We start from the raw sequence: 24,590 nt of genomic DNA on the forward strand, positions 1-24,590 counted from the left end.
GGGTGATTTGCAACAGGAGACCTCCAGTGCTTATCTGCAGTGGATACTCCAGCAGAATCCACTGATAAAAAATTTAAAATATATAAAACGAGGGAAAGAATAGAATGTGGAGAGGAATGATGAGTCCCCAGTCCCCCCCCCTTTTTTTTTACTCCAGCAAAATATGTTTGGCTCCTTTTTAAACAGTTCAAATTTTTCTTTTATTTTTTATTTTTTTTCATTTTTCACTTTTTCAAATTAATCAATTTATACACTTTTCTATTACCAGCTTGATACAGTATATATTCCCATCTTAATTGTGAAATGTTTCATTGAGGATTGCTCAGTAATTGAGTAAAACCAAAACTTATTATAAGCCACAGTCGTCCTAGGGTCCCCCATGCTATATATATATATAGTCTCCATGGTTCTGTGGGTTGTAGTCTGATTGTTCTTTATTTTATATCTAGAATCCACTTATGAGTGAGTACATACCATGTTTGTCCTTCTGGGTTTGGGTTACCTCACTCAGGATGACTTTTTCTAATTTCATCCATTTGCCTGCAAATTTCATGCTTTCATTGTTTTTCTCTGCTGAGTAGTACTCCATTGTGTATATGTACCACATTTTCTTAATCCATTCATCAGTTGACGGGCATCTAGGTTGTTTCCAGGTTCTGACTATTACAAATAGTGCTGCTATGAACATAGTTGAGCATATATCTTTGTGGTATGAATCAGCGTTCCTTGGGTATATGCCCAAGAGTGGTATGGCTGGGTCTTGAGGTAGTTTGATTCCTAATTTTCTGACAAACTGCCATACTGATTTTCACAGTGGTTGTACAAGCTTGCATTCCCACCAACAGTGGAGGAGTGTTCCCTTTGCTCCACATCCTCTCCAACATAGACTGTCATTAGTGTTTTTGATCATAGCCATTCTGACAGGTGTAAGGTGGTATCTCAGAGTCGTTTTGATTTGCATTTCTCTGATGATTAAGGATGTTGAGCATTTCTTTAAATGTCTTTCAGTCATTTGTGATTCTTGTTTTGTGAATTCTCTGTTTAGGTCTTTAGCTCATTTTTTAATTGGATTGTTTAGTATTTTGATGTCTAGTTTCTTGAGTTCTTTATATATTGTGGAGATCAATCCTCTGTCAGATGTGGGGTTGGTGAAGATCTTTTCCTGTTCTGTAGGCTGTCTTTTTGTCTTATTGACTGTGTCTTTTGCCCCGCAAAAGCTTCTGAGTTTCAAGAGGTCCCATTTATTAATTGTTGTGCTCAGGGTCTGTGCTGTTGGTGTTATATTTAGGAAGTGGTCTCCGGTGCCAATATGTTCAAGAGTACTTCCTACTTTCTCTTCTATTAAGTTTAGTGTAACTGGATTTATGTTGAAGTCTTTGATCCACTTGGACTTGAGTTTTGTGCATGGTGACAGATATGGATCTATTTGTAATCTTTTACATATTGACATCCAGTTATGCCAGCACCATTTGTTGAAGATACTTTATTTTTTCCATTGTATAGTTTTGGCTTCTTTGTCAAAAATCAGGTGTTCATATGTGCATGGATTAATGTCAGGGTCTTCAATTCGATTCCATTGGTCCATATGTCGGTTTTTATACCAGTACCAAGGTGTTTTTGTTACTATAGCTCTATAGTAGAGCTTGAGGTCAGGCATGGTGATGCCTCCAGAGGTTGTTTTATCATTCAGGATTCTTTTAGCTATCCTGGGTCTTTTGTTTTTCCATATGAAGTTGAGTATTTTTCTTTCCAAGTCTGTGTGTGTTGGGACTTTGATGGGGATTGCATTGAATCTGTAGATTGCTTTTGGTAAGATTGCCATTTTTACTATGTTAATCCTACCTATCCATGAGCATGGGAGATTCTTCCATTTTCTGATATCTTCTTCAATTTCTTTCTTTAGAGATTTAAAGTTCTTATCAAAAAGGTCCTTCACTTGTTTAGTTAGTGTTATCCCAAGGTATTATATATTATTTGTGGCTATTGTAAAGGGTGATGTTCCTCTTACTTCTTTCTCAGCCCTTTTATTATTTGTGTAAATACATGATTCTTATACATTCCCCCAGAAGAAGCATGTAAAAAAAAAAACATTAAAGTATGGCTAAAGCATATTACCAGAGGCTTGCATTGGGTGTCCTTATCAGTTGATCTTTCTTAATACTCTAAAACAGGCTTTCTTGCTGAACTTGGAGCTCACTAGCTGAGAAGGGCTGGTTGTCCAGAAAACTCAGAAATCTGCCTGCCTCCTTGGCACTGGGATTATAGCAGCCCACCACCACACTTGGCCTTCTACATGGATTCTTGGGATCCAAATTAATGTCCTTAGGCTTATGTGGCCAGTAATTTTATTAATTAAGCCACCTCTTCAGCCCTAAACTTATGTTTTGTTTTGAAGAAAATCTGAAATATGCATTTGGTGCATAAACTTCCTCTATTCATGCTCTGATCTTCCAGTAATTTTTGTTTGAGCATTGTGTGTGTGTGAGTGTGTGTGTGTGTGTGTGTGTGTGAGAGAGAGAGAGAGAGAGAGAGAGAGAGAGAGAGAGAGAGAGAGAGAGAGAGACGAGGAGGGGGGAGAGAGACTGTCACCTAGGCTGGCCCCCATCTTACATGTGCTGGTATTATACCACCATGCTCAATCCCTTCCATGTAAACTGCTGAAGTTGAACTCACCAACCACTAATAGTGTCAAATTATGTCACATATGGTGCACTCCAGTGGCACAAACTCCAGTTAGTAATGAGCCCATCAAGAGACATCAATGACCTGTGTTGGGTACCACCAAAGGCAAGGTGAAAGTCAGTTACCAGCTTTATGAGCCCAAACTAGGAGAATTGCTGTATCAGAGTGGGCTACTTAATATGGGGAAGTGCTTCCCCATTTTGTAGTCATTGCTGTTTTAACTATATTAGTCAACTGGTTTAGCACATTCTGATTTAGTATTCATTTTTTATCAAATGTGGAAACACTTTTCTTCTTGTTTTATTAATCATCATATTCATTCAATAAAAATGTAATGCCAGGTATATAGCAATCATGGGTCACAAATAATGCCTAAATAGTAAATGCAAGACATAGAGGATCCACTCCCATCTGGGGGTCATTTTGTTTTTTATGCTTTAGTTCTGCATGCTCATAGTCTAGCCAGGCAGATTCTATGTTAAGTTCTAAAGTGTCTTGTATTACCTTTTTTTTTCCTAATAGGCTATCCAAAAGTAGCATCTGACTAACAGTGTGTATGAAAATGCTGCAATGAAACCCATAACTTGATATGCTAACCGAAGATTAATTTAAAGGGGGGGGGGATGAAAAGAGAAACTGGCAAGTAATGTAAGTGGCCGGTTTATAGAGAAAGAAGTACAAAAGACTATTAACAAGTTCAAACTCTCTCATAATAAATAAACTGAAACTCCATACCTCCATAGGTCACGTTCACCTATGGCTGCTTGGCAACAACCCAAGTTTGTCAGTATACTCTTCGGGGAAGGATGAGAACCTGCTGCTCTCATGCATTGATTCTGAGTGAGGAAATTGGCACAAGCTCTAAAGAATCAGTATCTACCAAAATGGGAATGCATATTCTTCTCTGGGTTTTGGGATCAAATACAGGAAGGATTGTGCATGCTGGGCAAGTGCTCCACAACTCAGCCACACATTGAGCCCTTGGTTCTTTTAGACCCAAGAATAGGGCTGGGAAGATGGCATTAGGACCTGAGTTTCCATCCCTGGAACTTACATAAAAATCTCTATACTGAGACTGACCATCTTACGATCCATTCACAGTATTTTTTTCAAAAAATAAAACTTTTGCTTAAATCATTTATACCGTTTATTTAGTTCCTTGAGCATAGATGTAAACTGTTATTTAAAGACCTGGTCTGATAATTCCAGCATCGAGGTCATTTTAGAGCTGTGATGGTTAATCTTGTTTTTTTGGACTGAGTTAAGAGATGCTGAGGGGTTAATAAAACACACTTCCAGTTGGATCTATGAGGGTATTCCCAGACAGGACCAAAGGTGGGGGAACACCTGAGGGGAAAAGACCCACTCCGAATGTGGGGAGCACCACTCAATAGGCTGGGAGTACAGATGAAGAAAGTGGGGGAAAGCTGGTTAGCTTTGCTTGCTCCCCCTTCTTGACTGAATGCATCACTGCTGTTATCACCATGGATGCAGACTCCTCCTTCTTCACCCCTTCCATGCAGACTCACAGCTGTGAGTCTCTGGGAAGCTTCTAGACTTCAGCGTTGGACTATGCCCATCATTGCTCAAGTCACTGCCATTATGAGGCTTCTGGCTTCTTGGAATGAACAACTATTTGGCTCGACTACTACCAGGCTCTGTGGTTTCCCAACACAAAGAATTCCCCATATAGTTTTTCTCTTTCTTTTGGGCCTATCCCTCTAGAGACCTGGATAATGAAGGTGGCATTTCTTTTAGTGGGGTGTTGTTTGTTTCTTGTAATGTTTTATAATTTTCTAGATCTTTATTTATCAAATTATTTTAGATTTTATCCTGGAAATGATGGATGTTATTTTGTACATACTTCAAGTTCTGTTTTATTCTTAGAGAAAAAAAAAAAACCAAATAAACCAACAACGATGTGTTTAGATTTGTACTGTCAACTTCATCTCACATTTTGTGGGTAGCAATTCCAATCTCAGTTCATTTTTTAAGATTCTGAGTTTGTCATGCGCATGGTGTTTTGGGGGCTAGTCCTGGAGTCCCACGTGGGTTCGCACACAGCAGCAGGACTCCTTTCCGTACATAGTTCCCGCCTTCTACAATTTGCCCAGGTGTGGCTGTTGGATGCTGCTTTGGCTGGATTTTAGACTGCACAGTGGTGAATCAGACTCTATTATGGGTTTGGCCACTCCTGCTCTGCCACCTAGGAGTGCAGTCCACTCCTGATGCAAATGTCCCTTCCCCAAACAAGTATTAAAGGGGACATTCAGTCATGTACTTCTTTATGTTCTGACTCCCCTCTACAACTATTTATATTTTTTTCTGACTCACTCTCACAGTAGCTTTTACAGTGTCTGGGTTTACAGGTATCATCAGGATGAGAAATGTTTTGTAAAGTTTCTATCATCATATAAACTCCTTTTGTTTGACATATAAACATATATTGTCCATGCTAAAAATTACATTAATATAATGAAGAGTATGTGGCAGTGGCCAGTTTCTTAAACTGGGTAATATTTAAAAAGAGATGTTTTACAATTGTTTTGTATGTTTATATACTTCATATGTTACATACTTTGCATGTTACTTCTTATCATGTATCCTTTTTAAGATGTCATGCTGACTATTCTTGGTTGTCAACTTGACTACATCTGAAATTAACTAAGTGATTGGGTACAATTGTGAAGGATTTTTTTAAATTAAATCATATTAAGTGGGAAGACCCACTTTTAATCTGGATTTTTAAGGTGGGAAGATACATCTTTAATCCAGATCTTTTGAGGTGGGAAGGGCCACACCTTTCTGCTGGCAGTTTGTATAAAGGACAGGAAAGAAGGAAGCTTGCTCTCTTTGCCTGGCTGCTCGATGGCAAGTCCATTCTTTCACTGGCATTGGAGCCTACTCCTTCAGGATTCCAGGGTATACTAATGATCATCTGGGACATCCAGACTGTGGACCTTCCTTTGGTAGACAGTCATTGTTGGATTAGCTGGACCATATCCTATAAGTCATTCTAATACATTCTGTGTGTATGTGTTTGTAAACATACAAAGTAATTCTCAAACATCTCATTATCATATATATGTATATTCATTCTATCAGTTCTGTTCCTCTAGAGAACCTAATAAAGATGTTTTACAATATGAAAAATGAAGTGTGCCTCTTGATAATGAAACCTTTGGCTCCTCACTTAATGTTTTCCTAATATTTTGTGATGAAATAATGTATTTATACCAATAAATTAAATAAAAAGATAATCTCTTGAATTATAAGTAAATACATCCCTTAAGTCTTACATCAGCATGAATAACTCAGTAAAGCATATTTAAAATGAGTTTAAGTAAGCAATGCTCTGTAGTATTTAAAATAGTACAGCACACAACTACAGCCTGAGGTTTTGGTTCAAAGTTTCATTCTGTTTCTTACTGGCAGTGTGACCTTGACTAAGTGACTTTCCTTGTTGTTAAATGGAGAAAGCAATAGCTACCTCTCAGGGTACTGGGGAGGTTAGTTAGGTCAGGGACATAGTGTATCTATCTCATGTAGCACCAGGCACCTATAAGATACTCAGTAAATAGAAACTATTACTAGTAGGAACACTAATGCTTCCTCATGAACCCCAAAGGATTTAGTCTATGACCTGCTTACTCAACTACTAATCTTCATCAAAATAGAGATGTCCCCTCACCTCCAGAAATCCGATCTGCAAGTAAATTCAGCATTAAAAGGGCACGTTTTCATCGACTGCGCCATCTAGTGGTATACATTATGTTCAAGGCTAGGCACCCACAAAAAGTAAAACTTCACACTGAGTTGAAACATCAGTAGGCTGGAGCCAACTGGCTGAAGTCAGAAAGGTAGGAGGAGAGTTATCACACATCTTTTAAGCAGCTCGCTTCACAACAGCTAGGGGGTGGCTTTTGTATTTTAAAACTTTCTAGTATATTTGTGGCATTTACCATACCAAATCCCAATATTTTTACAACATTGATTTTTCCTCTTAAGGAAAAACTGAGCCCATTTTAGTAACAAATATAGTAAGGAACAAGAATAAATTATGTGTGGGGGGGAATCAGGATACAATAAAACACACAAGTCATTGTGAAAAGTGCCATCAAAAAGTACAGCCTGTCATACAGTCTAGTGTGAGAAGACGTTTGGGAGGCTTAGACAAGAATAAAATCTTGCAAGTCTTGAAAGAGAACGTAATTGAAAAACTGGAGTATTACGCAAACAGGATGGCATGTGTAAATCCTGATGCAAAACAAGTACAGCAGCCACGTAAGAAAATGGGGGAGGGCCTCTGCAGAGAGCTCAAAAAGGACAGCCATTGTACGAAGGTCAGACTAGTGAAGTTGGCAGGGACTTAACACGTGCTCAAGAGTTTGAATATCATCCCAACAGTGAGAAGATGGAAGGCTGTAAGCAGGAAGGCACCAATTTGATTTGGCACTCTAATTTACGTTTTCAAAAGTTCACTTGTGGGAAATAACTTAGGCAGAGGGCAAAAAACGTCTGCCCAGATGGGCGGCAGTAATTTGGGCCAACACAGTGAAAGCTGAGAAAGGGGAAGAGGAAGTCGGAGAGTAAAAAGAAGAGCCGAGGGACAGAGAGGTGGAGAAATATTTAAGAGGCAAATGGATAAAGCCTGAGGATGGCGAACTAAATGGATAGACAATGCCATCTCACTGAGCACAAGTGGCTGGAGGTGCTTTCCTGGGGGGACTAACAGGACGGAGGACTAGACTTTTCTTGAAAAGGGAACTCTGATCCAGGCAGGGCAACCACGAAGTACCACTCAGAACCCACGGGTGCTCCAAAGGTCTAATTCAGACCTGTACCCCAGTGACACTCCTGCTGCACCGATAACCTTCGCCGAGCTTAGCCCTGCAATGCCCTTGGCTCCCTCCCGCAGCCAATTTCACTGCGTTTTGAATTTTCCAAGTCCAGTGCAAAGGACATTTTAAAGCAGACCTTCCTCCCGGCAGTCCTTTCGTCTGTCTCTCCCGCTACACTGCACATTCCCGGACAGCACAGACTGAGCGCCCACCTGCGTGCCCCGCGAGGCCAGTGCAGCGCCCTGCCAACACCACACAACCCACCAACTTACACCAGCCACCTTCCCGAGCGGAGCACCCACATACGAGCCTCTCTACTACCCAGCCCGGGCCCGCCGGAAGTGACGCGTCGGGGAAGGTGTACTTCCGGTCTCCACGGCCGCGCCCACGTCCGGGGCCGGGCTTCTCTGGCTTGCTGTCTCAGCTGCTCTGGAGGACTCACACGGGGTAAGGGGCTAGGCGGGCACCGCCGGTTGGGGTGTGCGAGCCTCCGTGCCGCCTCGGGCCGGCTGGAGCCGGACTCGTGCGGGAGGCGCGAGGACAGAGACCGGGGGCCGGGCCGATCGCCCAGCTCGGCTTTTGGGATCAGGCCGAGAGTGCCCGCGGGACGCGCTGCTGGGGGCGGAGGGGAAAAGTGCAGCCGCCGGTGTGGGAGCGTCTGGCTTGTCCAGCAGTTCCGGGTCACCCTCCCGACACCCCGAGCCTCCCATCCGGGGTGCCAGGAGGAGGATCCGCCCTCCAGGTGACAGTCCCCGGGGAGCAGTGCGCTGTAAAGTGACGTGCAGCGTCACTCACCCGCCCCGAAGGCAGGCTGCAGACTGCGGGCGCCAAGGCTTAATCTGCCCAGTACACAGGATGCTGCCCTAGGAGTGGCAACTCCCGTTCTTTGTGTCTGATGTTCTCGTTTACTGAAGAGGAAAAAGAAACGTTCTCGGAATTGCTAGGTAGCATGCAAAGTAAACTATTTAGTTTTATGTTGGCACCAAATAATTAGTCTTAAAAAATAAACTACTTTAAAAAACGTGCACATAGATACTCTAAATGAAACCTACTTATGACTACTCGAACATATTTCTTTTTTTTTTGGTTTTTCTTGACAGGGTTTCTCTGTGTAGTTTTGCGCCTTTCCTGGAACTCGCTTTGGAGACCAGGCTGGCCTCGAACTCACAGAGATCCGTCTGACTCTGCCTCCCGAGTGCTGGGACTAAAGGCGTGCGCCACCACCGCCCGGCTGAACATGTTTCTTAAGGGTATGCAAACAAGACTTCTTGGTATGAAGTTTGTTTTACAATTTGAATCATTAAAATGGGATAATTGAAAATGACCTAATACCATTGGACTACCCGTGGCAATCACCCTCATTAATAAGACTATCATGTGACTGCAAACACTTTATATACTGCCTTAATTTATAAATCTCTCGGGAAGAACTATAAAGATCAACTTAAAGGACAAGACTTCGCAATTTGTCTCATAGAAATGGCAAACTGAGCAAGCAGTTTGGGAGAAAGTAGCTTGGGATTTAAAGGTAGGAAAAGAAACAGCCAGGAAAACTGCAGGATTTGAGAAGACCGTTCACAGTATTTACATGTGATTTCTAATTTAAAAATCACGTCAAAACTTGTTACTTTCTAGTTTTAAGCAAATGTATATGCCTTTTTCTTCAACTGGAATGGAACTTCTCTGATCAATACCAAAATTATTTTAGAGAAATGTCTTTGCAGCATACCATGTGTTGATGCAGATAACTAAGTAAAGAGTTTTAATGATTTAAAGTTTGAGATAGGAGTATTTTTGATAATAATGACCTGTCTGTATATCTTCAGCTTTTAATTAATTGAATATTACTTGTTCTTATCTTGCAGATTGGTAAAGTACCTTTGCTGAAATCATGACCAGATGGGCTAGAGTGACTACCTCGAATAATAAGAGACCCTTGTCTGCGACATCATGGGAGGACATGAAGAAGGGGTCTTCAGAGAGCCCAGACCACAACCTCCCAAAGCATAAACAGCGTCAGATCAGTAGGCTGTCCCTTAAAAATGATGCGCCTCAAGGAAAACATAAAAAGAACAAAAAGAAAAAAGAGTACTTAAATGAAGATGTGAATGGATTCATGGAATACCTAAAACAGAACTCGCAGATGCTTCGCCATGGAGAGTTGATCGCGACAGACAGCCAGGAAGTACGGGAAGAAATCGCGGTGGCCTTAAAGAAAGACAGTCGGCGGGAGGAAAGACGGTTAAAAAGACAAGCAGCGAAGAAAAACGCAATGGTGAGGTCACTGTGTCTGTGTGTCGTTTACGTCTTCGTGTAACTAGAAACTCGTCCGTCTGCTCACACCATACATATTTTAACAGGGTCCTAGTGCATCTTTTTAAGGCTTGTGCTTTTTAGCCTGTGCACACACACACACACTTAATACACTGGTTAGTTGTCGTAACCACGCTACACAGATGGCCGTATTCCCATAGTACAGGCAGGAAACACAGAGGTCTGTCCAGGTTAAGTGAGAGCCACTTGGTCAGTGCTGGAGGTGAGATTCAAACTGAATTCAAAGGCTATGTTTGTCCTGCCGCTGTCTTCTGGTAACACCTTTTCAAATAGCTGTTGAAAAAAACTGCTCGATAGTTAAAGATGGTTCCCGTTACTTGGAAGGAATGGCCATTCTTCTCCTCTTATCCATAAAATATCCATTCATGAGAAAGAGGTTGGGTCCATGTAATCCTCTCTACATGAAAGTTAAGGAATCTCCAAGACTTGTGTGTGGCAATGATAGGTTTCAGACGCTGAGGCACCAATCCTCCTCGGGTTGGTGGAGGCCAGGCCCCTTGACTTCACAGCCAGCACTTGTGGCTTCCAAGCTCATAGCAGTCCTCCTGCTGAGAATGGAATACAGTCGTATGCCACTGTGCCTAGCCAAAAGCCATGTCTGTGTGTGTACATTTGTGCTCATGCTCGTGTTTGTATGTGGTTGGTATGTGGGTGGCTGGAGGTACAGGTTTAGGACACCATGTCTAGCCAGAAGCCATTAGTGTGTGGTGCATGTGTGTAAGCGAGCAAGTGCATGTGTGTGGAAGCCAGAAGACAACTTCAGGCGTCACTCCTCAGGCATCATCCACCTTGTTTTTGAGACAGGATCTTTTGCTAGCTCTCACTGTCCTGGAACTTTCTAGTTAAACTCTACAGGCTGGCCAACAGGCCACTCGCCTCTCCAGTAGTGGAATTCTAAGCGTGCTTTGCCACACTTGACTTTTTTTTACATGGTGTCTGAGGCTTGAATTCAGGTTGTCACGCATGTGTGGCAAGCGCTTTACTGACTGAGCTGTCTCTCCAGCCCTAAAAGACATTTTTTTGAAAGTACGTTTCATTTATCTTACCTACCTTATGTTTGTTTTTTTGTTTTTGTTTTCTTTTTTGAGAAAGGGTGTCACTGCAGCCTTGGCTGGCCTGGATCTGGCTCTGTAGATCCACTGGCCATGAAGTGACAGGGATCTGCCTACCTCTGCCACCCGAGTGCTGGAATTAAAAAGTGTAAACATTCTACCAGAGTGTAAACCCCTGATTTAATCTGATGATGATGATGATGATGATGATGACTGAAAATAGAGTCTTCTCTCATACAATACATCCTGATCAGTTTTCCCTCTGTCCACTCCTCCCAACTCCCCTTCCCCTTCCTTCTCCCCCAGTTCCACTCCCCCTCCATTTCCCTTCAGAAAAGAGCAGGCCTTCAAGAGACAGCAACCAAAAGATACAATAAAACAAGGCAAAGCCCTCATATTGAGGCTGGACGAGGCAACCCCACAGGAGGAAAAGAGTCCCGTGAGCAGGAGAAGAGTCAGAGACACACCGCCTCCCACTGTTAGGAGTCCCACGAAAACACCGAGCTGATAGCTGTAACATATGTTCACAGACCTATGCAGGCCCCATGTTTCAGTCTCTGTGAGCCTGTATAAGCCCTGCTTAGTTGATTCAGTGGACCGTGTTCTCCTGGTGTCCTCCATCCCCTCTGACACCTACAATCTTTCCTTCCCCCTCTTCCATGGGGTTCCCCAAGTGTCAGGGGCCCGATGGACACTTCCAATTTAGACTCTCTCTCGGCTTATGTCCAGCTGTGGGTCAAATAAACTTTTATATTTATGGGTGTATTGCCTACATGTATGTCTATGAACCACTTATGTGCCTGGTGGCCTGGGAAGCCAGAAGAGGGCATTGGTTCCCCTGGAACTAAAGATACAGACAGTTGTGAGCTCCAACCCCCTCTTGTGGGTGCTGGAAATGGAACCTGGGTCCTCTGGAAGATCAGCAGTGCTCTTAACATCTCTTCAGACCTAATTCCGCAAAGAGACAATGGTTATCATAATGCCAATTAGAGTATTTTGTTTACACCACCCGTGTAGACAAAACCTTCAATATTATTTAGTATGGTGTTTGAACTTTTAAAGTGTTTTCAATGTAAGAAAATAGTTGCTTTTATTTAAGTGGTTTTTTGTTTTTTTTATAAAACACAATTAAAATTAGTGATGGTGGTTTTTGTAGCTCCTGATTAAGTCTTGTCTTACTTTGGCTTGTGGTTTAAATGCCATTCTGCTGCTTTTGGCCATTTTCCACTTAAATGTGAGGTAGATTGTTAGAGGCATTATGTTTTTGTTTGTTTGTTTTGAGATGGGGCCTTGCTATGTAGCCCTGGCTGACTGGAACTAGCTATGTAGACCAGGCTGGCCTCAGACATAGGTTGACTTCTTGTCCATGCCTCCCATGTCCTGGAGTTGCAGACATCCACCACCACACCTGACCTCTAAATGACTTGAAATGGTTTAGATTTCTTCCATAGCCCGTAGTTCTCAGAAGAGACCTATTTTTGGAAGTCGTGTAGTCTGGGTGATGTTTTGGATAAGCCAATGCTCTTTAGTCAATGAAATCTCTCAGTGCAACTGTAGTGGACAAGCATCTGCATGTGTTAGTGGCACTTCCTGGAAACAAAGTGAGATGGATTTCCTCTTCCCATAGTTTACCTAATTGTCCTTTTAACATCTTAATATTTCTGCCATTTAGAACTTCTGTTTTGGATGACAGTTCTGACCCACCACATACTACTGTTTGGAGCCAATGTCAACCACTGTTGCATAGTCTTCAAATTTCCTTTCTGCTAGTCACTTTAGTAGAGACAGCACATCAGATGAGATCTATTGCTTTTCCTCTTGTGAACTATTGGCTATAACAGGAGTACAGTCTACCACGACATCAGGGTCTTCTGGCCTCGCCAAACAGACCATGACTTCACTTAATACTTCTCTTTCATCCAGTCCCACACTCCTGCTGGACAAAGCTTGGGCCATTGCTTCATGGAATCAGAAACTTCAGGAAACCCCCACCATATTTTGATGGACTTCTGTCTATAAAGAAGCAGAATCAGGCAATACCAGGTATTGCTGGATTATCATAGCCTCATTTTTTGAGACAGTTGGTTGCATAAATTTGTTTGTGTTGGCCGTGCCAGAGTCCCCATTTTTAGGAGACTTTCTGTAACAGGATTTGGCTGGTGATGGTGACGTGCCCTTTTCTTTCTGACAGGGTTTTTCTTTCATGTGATTTGTCCGGCTGTTCTATTTATGTGAGCAGGCGACTATTCTAGTGATTTCCTGACCTCTCCATTCTTAGGGGCGACATTAGACCTGTCCTGGTGAGGCAGAGCAGTGGAATGGTCCTCAGTGCTATCCTTAGCATTGTGGGTCTCGGATGCCATAATCTCTCAAAAACCCACACCTTAATGATGCTTTGGTGCCTCCCAGCACTGAAGAACCTTGGCTCCTGGCCGGCTCCACTCAGCCGTTCAAACACAGTCACCTGCTTGACCATCTCAGATAGCTCAGATCCTGTGATATGAATCATAGTGGAGACACTGAACCCAGCTTCAGTCAACTATGTGAAAATTAAAAATACAGGTTGTAATTTGAGTGATCCTTTTTTTATAACCATTGTGTGACTCCTCCAGAGGCCCCTCCCCCAAACATACGCTTTGTTTTCCGGTGCAGGCATCCTTAGTAAAAGTTGTATGTTCCATATTTGTTCAGTTCCTATGAGCAGTTGCCTCCTGCAAAGCCATTTGTAACTCTGTGTCTGAGACTAATGGATTAATGGGATTAGTTATCAGAAGCACTTAAGGTGCTGTAATAGAAAATGGCACCTGACCATTTGGGGATATGGAAAGTACTTTCTTCTACAGATAGAATATATGCTTTTTCTTTTAAACTTTAAAATTCAAAATAAGGATAGTTTTGATGAAAGGATGAGTGAAGGCAGGAGAGCAGCTTTACCACGTGGAAGCTCACGTTTTGCTTTCTCAGGTGTGTTTCCACTGTAGAAGACCTGGCCACGGAGTTGCCGATTGCCCGGCTGCACTCGAGAGTCAGGACATGGGCACTGGCATTTGTTACCGCTGTGGGTCCACAGAGCACGAGATCACCAAATGCAGGGCCAGCGTGGACCCCGCGCTCGGTATGTTCTCTTTCGGGTTCTTGTTTGGTGCTGTGGGAAGGTAACCATTAAATAGACAACTTGGTAAAAAAGATGTATTTTCTGTGTACAGCATTTTAAAGTAATGTGAATGATACGGCTTGTCGTATACTCAGTACACTAATGGGAACATTGATTCTTACAGGTGAATTTCCTTTTGCAAAGTGTTTTGTCTGTGGAGAAATGGGGCACCTGTCCAGGTCCTGCCCTGATAATCCCAAAGGAGTCTATGCTGACGGTGAGTGCCATTGTCCTCTGTGTCTGAAATGTGCGCATCGCTCAGAACTGTGATCTGACCTTTTTTAAAATCTGTTTTTAAATCCATTCTTGAATAGGTGAAACCTTGAGTACCTTTACCAAGCACTGTTCTGTGCTGGGCTATTTGTGTACTGTAGTTTAATTTATTGATAAATCAGGGAAAAGCTAAGGGATATCTTTCATCCTACTTGATTGAGCATTGCTTGTGAGAATATATTAAATATCTGTTGGTGTCTAAGCACAACAGAAGTGGAGAGAGTGTATCTCAAATTAGTAAAAGATTTGAAAAGCTGTGCCGTGCGTTAGTGCCGTCCCAGCATGCCATTCTGCTGGAGTGTGTACACACTGTTCTGTTTTGTTGTGGTATTTGTTTCTGAAGTCTCTCCTTAGGCGTGACCTGGGGCTTCATGTAATTTCTTGTCTGTGTCTCAGTTAGTGTCTGAGGGCTGCAGGAGGAAATTGTCTGTCATACAATGGCTGGTGCCGATAGACCCTTGGCATCTCGGTGTCATGGCTCGAGGTCTCCCTCCTTAGGTCCAGTGGAAAGATGTGTGGCTCTTGGAGTCTGTCTCACACCTGTCCAGCGGCAGGTCCCCAGCCAGGTCACGGAACTGTCCTTGTGTCCAGTGGGAATCACTGAACAGTGGGAAAAAGGAAGTTAGATTTCATGGGTTCTAAGATGCATTTTTTTTTTCATTTTTATATCTGAAATCAACTGTGTCATACCATCGGTGGGTCTTACATGATTGGTATCTTTTTTGACTTTCTGGAAGATGTGTAAAGTAATGACACTCCTTACAATCAGTGATGTTTGTTCACACTGACCCTCCAAGACTGCTAATAAAGTTAACCTTGAATCAGGGATGGGGTCAGCCCTAGCTGACCGGAATTAACCACAGAGGCATGGAGGACCCAGGGAGCTGGATAGAGAGATGCACAGGAAGTAGTAGGGAGGGACTTGGAGATTTCGCTGGGGAAATATTTTGATCTGGGAAGCCTGGAAAGGTGGGATCTGCTGATGGTTCCTCTGCTGCTCTTTGGATCCATCAGGTTTTTACCCCAATATCTGACTCCCGAGTTTTTATTAATATAGAACAAGTTAGGTAAACGCATCAGTGGTGTCTTAGATTTGCTCAGTTATGGCTTTTATCTGTTTTAAAGTAAATGCATCAGTCAAAGGCCTCTTCTGTTCTCACCGTTGCGTAAAGAAGGGTCTTGGGCCTGGGAAGCTGACTTGTGAGCAAAAATGGCGTGGCATGGTGAGCAAATTGGAGCGTTTTCATTGTTCCCTTAAAGCAAGAGGCATATATCCCACTCATGTGAGACAGGTTTGTATCCTGTGGGGATGTTTTCTGAGTTGACTCTTCACACAAGCCTGTTTATGAGAAGGCCTGACTGTTATGTGAAGCCCCGTTGTGGAAACCACGTGTTGTAACTCGCCATCCTGCAATGTTGCTTAAATTAGACAGACGGGTGTGTTTTTAGGTTAGCAGGATTGGCAGATGGAAGGCACAGAACCAGATTTCCCTGAAGTAATGACTACCCGTCTGACCTATGTAGTAGAGCAGTGGTGTTTACTAACCTTTGTGGGGCGGGGGGGCGGGACTTACTGAGAAACTGATAGAAATGTGGGCATCATTCTGTGTGTTGGGGGGGAGGTGTGACCCTGTACAGGTTTTGTTTCCAGGTGAAGGCTCCACACCCTGACTGTCTCTCCAGGAGTAATCTCTAGACTTCTGTGCCATAGCTCTTGGAAAGATGACTTCTGTCTCACGTGTCTCTTCTCCACTTCTCTCTTGAAGGTCAGGTACGGGAAGCAGCTCCTGAAATTCGGGAGTGGCAAAGGAGTTTTAGCAGGTGTAACAGTACCCACCCAGCTTCCTGACTCCAGCTGCCTTTAGAGTCATCAGCGATGTGTAGACAAGAAAATGTTCACCGGTGTTAGGAACCCTGGGTCGGCATGATATAATACTCAATGACTCTGTTGTTTTTTTTTTTTTTTTTTTTTTCTAGGTGGTGGCTGTAAACTCTGTGGCTCTGTAGAACATTTTAAGAAAGATTGCCCTGAAAATCAAAATTCAGGTGAGCTCCTAGGCCTCCGTCTATGAGGGTGTTTCTCTCTGTGCTCGCTGAGTTCCATTAGTAATTAACTTGTAGAGGCACTGTTGACTGCACACAGCTGCTTTGGCCCACGACAGTGACAAGTCAGCACAGTCCTGCGTCCCTGGACCTCAGGACTGTTCTCAGGGGAAGAGAGCTGGTAAGCTGCAGGACTCCATTTTGAAAAGCATCTTACAAGCTTTGGCATTTGCTCAGAAATGGAATTAATTATACTAGAACTTACTTTGTTACTTGCCAAAAAAGTATTGATTCCTAAGGTAAAACTCAACTACAAAATTAATTTTCAACACTCATAAGCCTGAGTGTCCTCGTGTGCTTTGCTTTGTGTGTTCTAAAATGACTGTAAAGCTGTTAAACTTATTAAAAATGTGTTATCAACGCAGCATCTGCCGACTGCTTTTTTCCTCTAGTGAAATATTAGCCTGGATCATTAAAAACTTCTAATGTTCACTGTTACATGCAGCAGACTTCTAAGAAAGTAGAGATCATGATTCCCTTAGTTAGCCAGGGTTAGAATAGAGATGGATGTTCTTGTGTTAATGAACACAGAACAGGTCTGGGCAGGTGGCCCGATGGCACGTGGACCTGAGTTTGGTCCCCAGAACTGACTAAAAGCTGGCTGTGGTGGTTGTGGGCTTTAATCTCAGCACTGGGGAGGCACAGAGAGGTGGATCCCTGGGGTGCATTTCCTGGTCACGGTTCATCACCGAGTCTCCCCATTCTTACTTTCTTCCGCTAATGTTTTTAAATGCGAAAGCCAGGAGTTCTTGTTTATAATCTTGTCTAGAAGGAGATCATCTTTATATGGTGTAGGCTGTGAGATTGAAATGATGAAGTGGGATTTGAATTCTCCCTCCTGGGAGGATTGCCACTTCCCAAATGACAAAACTGACAAGCAGATGTTGTATAATTTCACAGGTGGAATCTTGTGCATTTAAAACTAATGCCTCCTAAGTCTTGCTGTTTACGGGCTCTTGGAATTCATTGACTCTTCAGTGATGAACTCTGGGAAAGAATGAAGGAGGTTTCTCGTCAGTTTGTGCATTGCAAAGTAGCTGCTGCATTTCCCTAATTGGGATGAGAAATTGCCTGTGGTACTCAGAAATCAAGAGTTCCAATCAATTACAGAATTGCTCACTTTCCTGCGGTGATGGAGGCTTCTCTCCTTGTGATTACGCATGTCAAAACTAGTTCCTTTGCCCAACCGATAGCACTCTAAGTGGAAATATTTGATTACTGTTGGTTTTATATCTTGATTTTTTTTTTAATCCCTCTACAGATCGAGTGGTCACAGTTGGTCGCTGGGCAAAGGGAATGAGTGCAGACTATGAAGAAGTTCTGGATGTGCCCAAACCACAGAAGCCTAAAACTAAAGTACCCAAAGTTGTCAATTTTTAATAAGAATCAGTACTGTTGTTAATCACCACCTCACTGTTACTTTCCAAAGTAGGCCTTTACAGGCCAGAGCTGGGTGCCTGTGGAGGCAAGCCTGTATTACAGACACCACTCTGACCTTGGCAGGGTCAAATTGCCTGCATTCTGTCGATCAAGGAGTATGGGGTGTGTGGACACTGTGTGTGTGTGTGTGTGTGTGTGTGTGTGTGTGTGTGTGTGTGTGTGTGTGTGTCTGTATTTGATACAGATTCTGTGTAGCTCAGGTTGGCTTCAAACTAGTAGCCCTGCCTCGGTGCCCTGGGTCCTAAGGTTACAGGCGTGTGCCTAAGAACATAATTTAACAGACAGAACTTGGACGTAACTAAGTGACTGTCACCTCTGTAAATCTATTCATCAAAACTGATCACCCCTAAACAAAGCACACAGCTTCAAGTCTGTGAATAAGTAGAATTTTGTTATTCTTAATTCAGAGTGTCAATTTATTGTAATAGAACATTATTTATATGTTGTCACAAAGTCTGTATTTTAGTACCGAATAAAATCTATGAGCCGTTTGTCTATATTGAACTGGCCATTGTTTGTCACTCTCATTTCAGAGTCCCCTTCATAGGGATAAATGGGGATCTGTTTAGTTTTAATACAAAGAATTGGAAATTACTAATATTAAAATTAAGGAGTACTCCAGCCTCACAGCTCTGTTTTGCCTTCAGTTTTTCAAGAGAGAAATTCTAGCCAAAAAAAATAATGTGCAGTATTCAGGAGAGTGACGGTATGACAGATCGTGTATTAGACGTCCCAGCGTTGTGTTCGCGTGCTGTAGATGAGTCAGGGTGTGATGGAAGGATCACCATAATAGAGTTAGAACACTAATCAGAGACCCATTAGCTTCTTTGTCTGATTTGATGAATACATGCATATTTAATACATATATTCCACAAGCCCTGCCACGGCCATTGTGCAGTGTAATGGAATGACTGGGGGTTTGCGAGTTCCGTTTGAAATTTTACCTGATTGAATCCATTTGTAACTGAAGGAAGCAGCTGTGATTAGTTACTGATGCCTCAAAAGCTAAATATTTACCAAATAAGAAAAGGAGCGTTTTCTCTGTTTTCATGTCTGCACAGCTTAACAGTTCGGGTCTTAATGGGAGCTGTTCTTTTATTTTCAGTGAGAGGAAACACGCTGACAGAACAGTGCTCAGCATCCCAGAGCTGGAGGAAGGGAGTGTGCTTCAAAGGAATTGCCAGCCAGCCGCGCTGCTGGAGAGGGGCTAGTGAAGGCAGACTCCTCCCCGTCCCAGGAGCACGGGGAAGCCTGTGCTTTCTGGACGGTCCTCACTGCTGCAGTGCCACTGCTGGCCGGTTTGCCTTCCTTAGGTCCCTCGGTTTAGGTTAATGGTTTAATCCATCAGGGAGTGAAGGCAGTAAAAAGGAATCACAGGTGCTGAAGGCAGCATTTTAAAAGTGCACAGGTGCTGCAAGGAGTGTCCTAGAGGTGGGAGTGATGGGTGACCAGAATGATCGGCTGTTCCTTGAACTGGGAATGCCAGAGAAGGTTGGCATTGACTTTGTCTACCCGGTATGCGAGCTCTGCTTGTTCTCAGGCACTGGGCTTATGTCTATGAATAAACACAGCCGTGAGCATTTGTCAGTGGGACTGAAGAGTGAAGTTGGATTAGGGAAAACGCCCTGCCTGACTTTTACAGGGTAGTGGAGCTCTAAAGTCAGTGCATAATATGTTTGTGTATATATTGTGGCAGTATATATTTGTACGTAATATATATATTTGTGTGTGTGTGTGTGTGTGTGTGTGTGTGTGTGTGTGTGTGTGTGTAGGGTTTTTGAGACAGGGTTTCTCTGTGTAACAATTCTGGCTGTCCTGGAACTTACTCTGTAGACGAGGCTGGCCTTGAACTCACAGAGTTCTGCTGCCTTTTCTTCCCAAGTGCTGGGATTAAAGGCGTGCGCCACCTCTGCCCAGCTATTTGTGTATATAGTATGACTTCTAGTTTAGTGTTTTTATGGGGTTCCCGGGTGTGTGAACAAGTGAGTCTCTGCATCTCTGTTTCTTGTGCCTTTCCTTGGGCTCTTTTCCTTCTGTTTGTTTTGCCCTATTCCAGTGCGCTAGTATGTGTCATGTCATATTATAATTCCTTAGAAGCCTGTTTGTTTTCTAATGAGAGACAGAAAGCAGATAGATCTGGATGGGAGGAGTAGAGGGAAAGGAAACTAATTGTGAAAGACCCTAGCCCTTCAGGCTTACACCCCCCAAGCCTCAGGAAGAGAGAAACTTCAAGCACCAGGAAATGAGAAACTAAAAATCTAGTTCCAAGGGCCACCTGACTCAGCCACTACTCAATCACCCCTGTGACAATATAACAATGTAAAAAGATTTCTGTTAAGAAATGTGCTCAACTGTGACTGGGATAGTTGCAGGTGTTCCAGGAAGGACCACTGTGACCTTTGTGTAAACTCCACTCCCGCCCTGATACCCCCCTTGAGGTTTCAGGAAGAATGTACATGTTGACGTGACTGTACCCACTCTGTGATCAGGCCATGAAATTGTATGGGAATTGTAATCTTGTGGGTTTTGTGGATTTTTCCTTTAAAAGCCCTTATGGGGCTGCAATAAGATGCGGCTCTTGCTCTTAGGAGCAGAGTTTGCCCTTCTGTACAGAAGCCAATAAATTCCTCGTGCTGTTGCATCAACTGGATTGGAGTCTGGGTTCTTGGGGCGCCCACTTGAGACCCTAAACCTTTGGGGTCCAACAATCGGAATATGTGAGAAAAAGAGTATTTCAACAAAAAGGAAAAAAGGAGAAAATTTTAAAGTATTAGAGATGAAACATGTCATAGTAACAGTGGAAGCCAGGAGACAGCGTCTGACATCGGTGATGTGGGAAGAAATGTCGTTTTCAGTCTAAACTCTGCCCATTGAGATTAAATGTAAAGATCAAGAACAAATAAAATAGGACACACCACCCAAAGCTCCTCTGTAAAACACTTCAGTGTTGCCCTTTGAGCAGAAGTGAGGGTCTGAGGAATCGAGTGCAAACCAATGCAAAGAGAGGTAAGAGCCCTCCTGGGGGATGGCGTGAGAGCCACATGGTGGGGGAGGAGAACCGACTTCTGAGGGCTACCTTCTACTTTATATTGTTGGACCCCGAAGTTTAGGGTCTCAAGTGGGTGCCCCAAGAACCCAGACTCCAGTCCAGTTGATGCAACAGCACGAGGATTTTATTGGCTTCTGTACAGAAGGGCAAACTCTGCTCCCAAGAGCAAGAGCCACATCTTACTGCAGCCACATGGGGGTTTTTAAAGGAAAAACCCACAAAACCCACAAGATTACAATTCCCATACAATTTCATGGCCTGATCACAGGGTGATCACAGAGGGGGTACAGTTACGTAAACCTCAAGGGGGGTATCAGGGCGGGAGTGGAGCTTACACACAGGTCACAGTGGTCCTTCCTGGAACACTTGCAACTATCCCAGTCACAGTTGAGCACATTTCTTAACAGAAATCTTTTTACATTGTTATATTGTCACAGGGGTGATTGAGTAGTGGCTGAGTCAGGTGGCCCTTGGAACTAGATTTTTAGTTTCTCATTTCCTGGTGCTTGAAGTTTCTCTCTTCCTGAGGCTTGGGGGTGTAAGCCTGAAGGGCTAAGGTCATTCAATATGTGCACCATAGCACATGTACCCCCCGCACACATAAATACATGGAATCAAATGGATAAGAAGCCACATTGGCGTAAGTGCGTAAATTGGAATGAATACCGCTCTGAGTAAAGCAAAGGAGTAACACAGATGCCTGTGCTTTACCATAAAGGACGTGTGTCAACTGCTCTCGGTGCTGACCCTGACTAGAAGCCGCCTCTGGGAGACTGTTTATTTGGGCTCACCATTTGAGAGGATGCAGTCCATCCTGGCAGGCAAGGCATGGTGGTCAGGGCGTGAGGCAGGATATGCAATCAGAAGCGGAAACCCTAAGAAGTGGGGTTGAGCCAAGAAACCTTAAGATCCCACCACCCCACCCCACCCCACCACCCCACCGTACCCCACCCCACCCCACCCCACCGTACCCCACCCCACTCCCCCACCCCACCCCACCCCCAGAGATCCACCTCCTCCAGTTGTGCCCCACCCCAAGGCCCTCCCCTAGCTGAGCCTCAAGGTACATTTCACATTCAAACCACGACAGTGTATAAACAGAGAAGTGTCCAATGAATGTAGGATAAAATTCTGTCATACTGTTTTTGTGAAGAGAAGGGATACAAAGATACTTGAAATTTTCAGGCTTTAACAGTAAAATGAGGATGTTGGGGAGAGGGCTATTTTAACTCAGACAATCCACTGAAAGCTTAGTACGTACACAAGTACTGGGGATGTAACAATGAACAAAATAGAAATCCTGGCTTTTGTACAGCTTACATTTGAATTGGGAATGAAAGGGGAAAAAATGGCTAAAAGTTTGTCAGTTAGGCAATGGTAACCAGTGAACAGGAAACCTAGAAGTGGAATGGGAGGTCTTAGGGGTGAGGATAGGTATGTGTTACATGAAGATCAGACAGAAATGAGACAGTAAGCCTGGCGTCTCCGCAGGGTAAGAATAGACCTCACTGAGGTAGGAGCGAGCCTGATGGCTGGTGAGCCGCAGAGATCAGTGTGATTGGAAAAGCGTGAGGGGTCGGCTAGCTGGGGAAGGCCAGATAGTGAGTAGGAGTGCTGTCCTCTAAGCTGGATCCACCAGTGTCTGCTGAGGAACTGCAGGCTCTCAGAAGCATGCAGTAATGTGCATCAGAGGTCTTGGCTGGGCAAGTTCTGCAACTCTCATGTGGGAGGGTCTGCATCCCTTAGCCATTTGGTTGGGAGTCAGCTGGTTTAAGCTGGCCTCACTTAAAGCTACTCTAGTATACATGTCTCTCTTCCTTTGCCCAAACCAACAGCCAACCCCGATGTGTGTGTCTCCAGATAGTGGCAAAGATGCCAGAGGGCAAGACCATTTCCAAGAACAGCCTTCCAGCCCTTGGCTGCAGCATGTCTACTAACGTTCTGTGGAGGAATTACGTGGCTAAGCCCGGAGGCAGGTGATGAGTACATCAATCCGTGGAGGCGGGGATGCAAGGAGAGAGTGAACATTTCTGGAAAGTTATCTAAAGTGCCACACAGGCCCTCAGGAGACCCTGGCCTTTCCTGTGATATGCAACATTGCTCATCACAAGGGATGTGGCATGAGCAGAGTCTGGGCTGAGAAGAGAGGGAAGGAGAGAGGAAGAAAAGAGGCAGGAAGATGAGTGGTGTCCAGATGGGAGCAGATGGTGGTGTGAGTTGGTGTGCTGAAACTGATTTACAGTAGTCAGGTCCTGACACTGTTTTTAACATAGGATTAATCAGATTTGCTGAGGGGGTGGAGTGGGAGGGGGAGATTTAATGTGGACAGGAAGCAGATTGAGTGTTGATGTGGAATATTACTCTAACTATGCAAAGATGTGTTGCATTTGTTTATGCTGCATTTGTTTAACTATGTAAAGATGTGCCGCTGTTTCACCTCGCCTGCCTGAGGCACCTGATTGGTCTAATAAAAAGCTGAATGGCCAATAGCTAGGCGGAGGAGGGATAGGTGGGGCTGGCAGGCAGAGAGAATAAATAGGAGGAGGAGTCTAGGCTCAAGAGAAGAGGGGAGAGAATGAGGGAGAAAGTGAGGGAGACACCAGCCAGTTAGACACGGAGATGGACAACAGGGGGAAAGAAAGGTAAAAGACCCTGAGGCAAAAAGCAGATGAAGAGAACCAGGTTAAGTTTATAAGAACTAGCAAGAAACAAGTCTAAGATAAGGCAGAGCATTCATAACTAGTAAGTCTCTGGGTCATGACTGGAGAGCTGGTTGGTGGCCCGAAGGAAAGCCTGCTACAGAGTGATTTAGAGATGCTGACTTTGAAATGACAGCGTCTTAGTGAAACTTTAAGTATGTAGTTAGCTGTTAGCGTCAGTACAGGCTAAGAGGAGATGCAGAAGTGGGGGTTACCGATGAACAGACGGCATCGAAAACCCAGAGCCAGGTGGACTGACAGAGGAACAGAGATCAAGGAGAGAGCCGGACAAGCCCCTACTATTACAAGGTCTGATGGATAGGAAAGGTTTAAGAGAGGCCTTTGCCAGTGAGTAGAAGGAAGTGGGGAGACACTTTAGAAGGCAAGAGAAATTGCTTGTGGCTGATGGTGGAGAGATTCCAACCCTAATGATGGGAAGGGAGCAGAGGTGGGAGGGGCGTAGATATGAGGACAGGTGCTTCGGGGCTTATGCCTTCTCAGAGGGCTGTTTCCAAAGTTCATGCTCTAGGCGGTGCAGGAGGCAGACATTTGAGGCAGTGTACCTTCGGGAACACGTTGAGAGTGTTGTCGAAGCCCCCAATGCCTTTTGGTATCAGTGATGAGAACTATGAAGTGAGATGAGTCTACAGTTCCCAGCTGCTCACACTGGCGGGGAACGACGGGGATAGTTCTACCACGGCTGGGTTTTGTTGGAGAAGCTGAGTGAAAAGAGAGACACAGGTAATTTCCAGGGAGTGAATACAAGGATCTTCCAGAGACTCTAAGCCGGGCAAGGAAAGGAGAGAACTCAGGCGGGAGGAATGTGTTCTTAAATAGTGTCAGTATTCATCCTAACTCCTTTTAAATGTTTCTAAAAGGTCACAAAACAGGAACTGAAAGACGGCCTCAGTGTAAAATGTGTGGATTTTTATACGGAGCTTCATCTTGACAGGTATAAGATGG

At 43.9% G+C, this 24,590-nt stretch overlaps 1 protein-coding gene across 3 annotated transcripts; it reads left to right on the forward strand.

Annotated features, from left to right (window-relative positions):
• The first annotated feature begins 211 nt into the window (after positions 1-211).
• On the forward strand, positions 212-18,383 carry Zcchc9 (zinc finger CCHC-type containing 9). 3 transcript variants are annotated; one of them, XM_052743605.1, is made up of 6 exons: positions 212-7,970; positions 9,389-9,798; positions 13,874-14,024; positions 14,188-14,280; positions 16,314-16,382; positions 17,701-18,383. In XM_052743605.1, the coding sequence occupies exons 2-6, from the start codon at positions 9,415-9,417 to the stop codon at positions 17,817-17,819; spliced, it is 816 nt and encodes a 271-aa protein (XP_052599565.1). In that variant the 5' UTR covers positions 212-7,970; positions 9,389-9,414; the 3' UTR covers positions 17,820-18,383. The 3 variants fall into 3 exon arrangements, with proteins under 3 accessions (XP_052599565.1, XP_052599567.1, XP_052599566.1); XM_052743607.1 differs by lacking the exon at positions 212-7,970 and adding an exon at positions 8,003-8,479; XM_052743606.1 differs by lacking the exon at positions 212-7,970 and adding an exon at positions 8,003-8,467.
• Positions 18,384-24,590: the final 6,207 nt, after the last annotated feature.

This window comes from Peromyscus californicus, unplaced genomic scaffold, assembly GCF_007827085.1.
Source record: "Peromyscus californicus insignis strain IS unplaced genomic scaffold, ASM782708v3 Scaffold_18__1_contigs__length_77618521, whole genome shotgun sequence".
Classification (NCBI taxonomy): domain Eukaryota; kingdom Metazoa; phylum Chordata; class Mammalia; order Rodentia; family Cricetidae; genus Peromyscus; species Peromyscus californicus.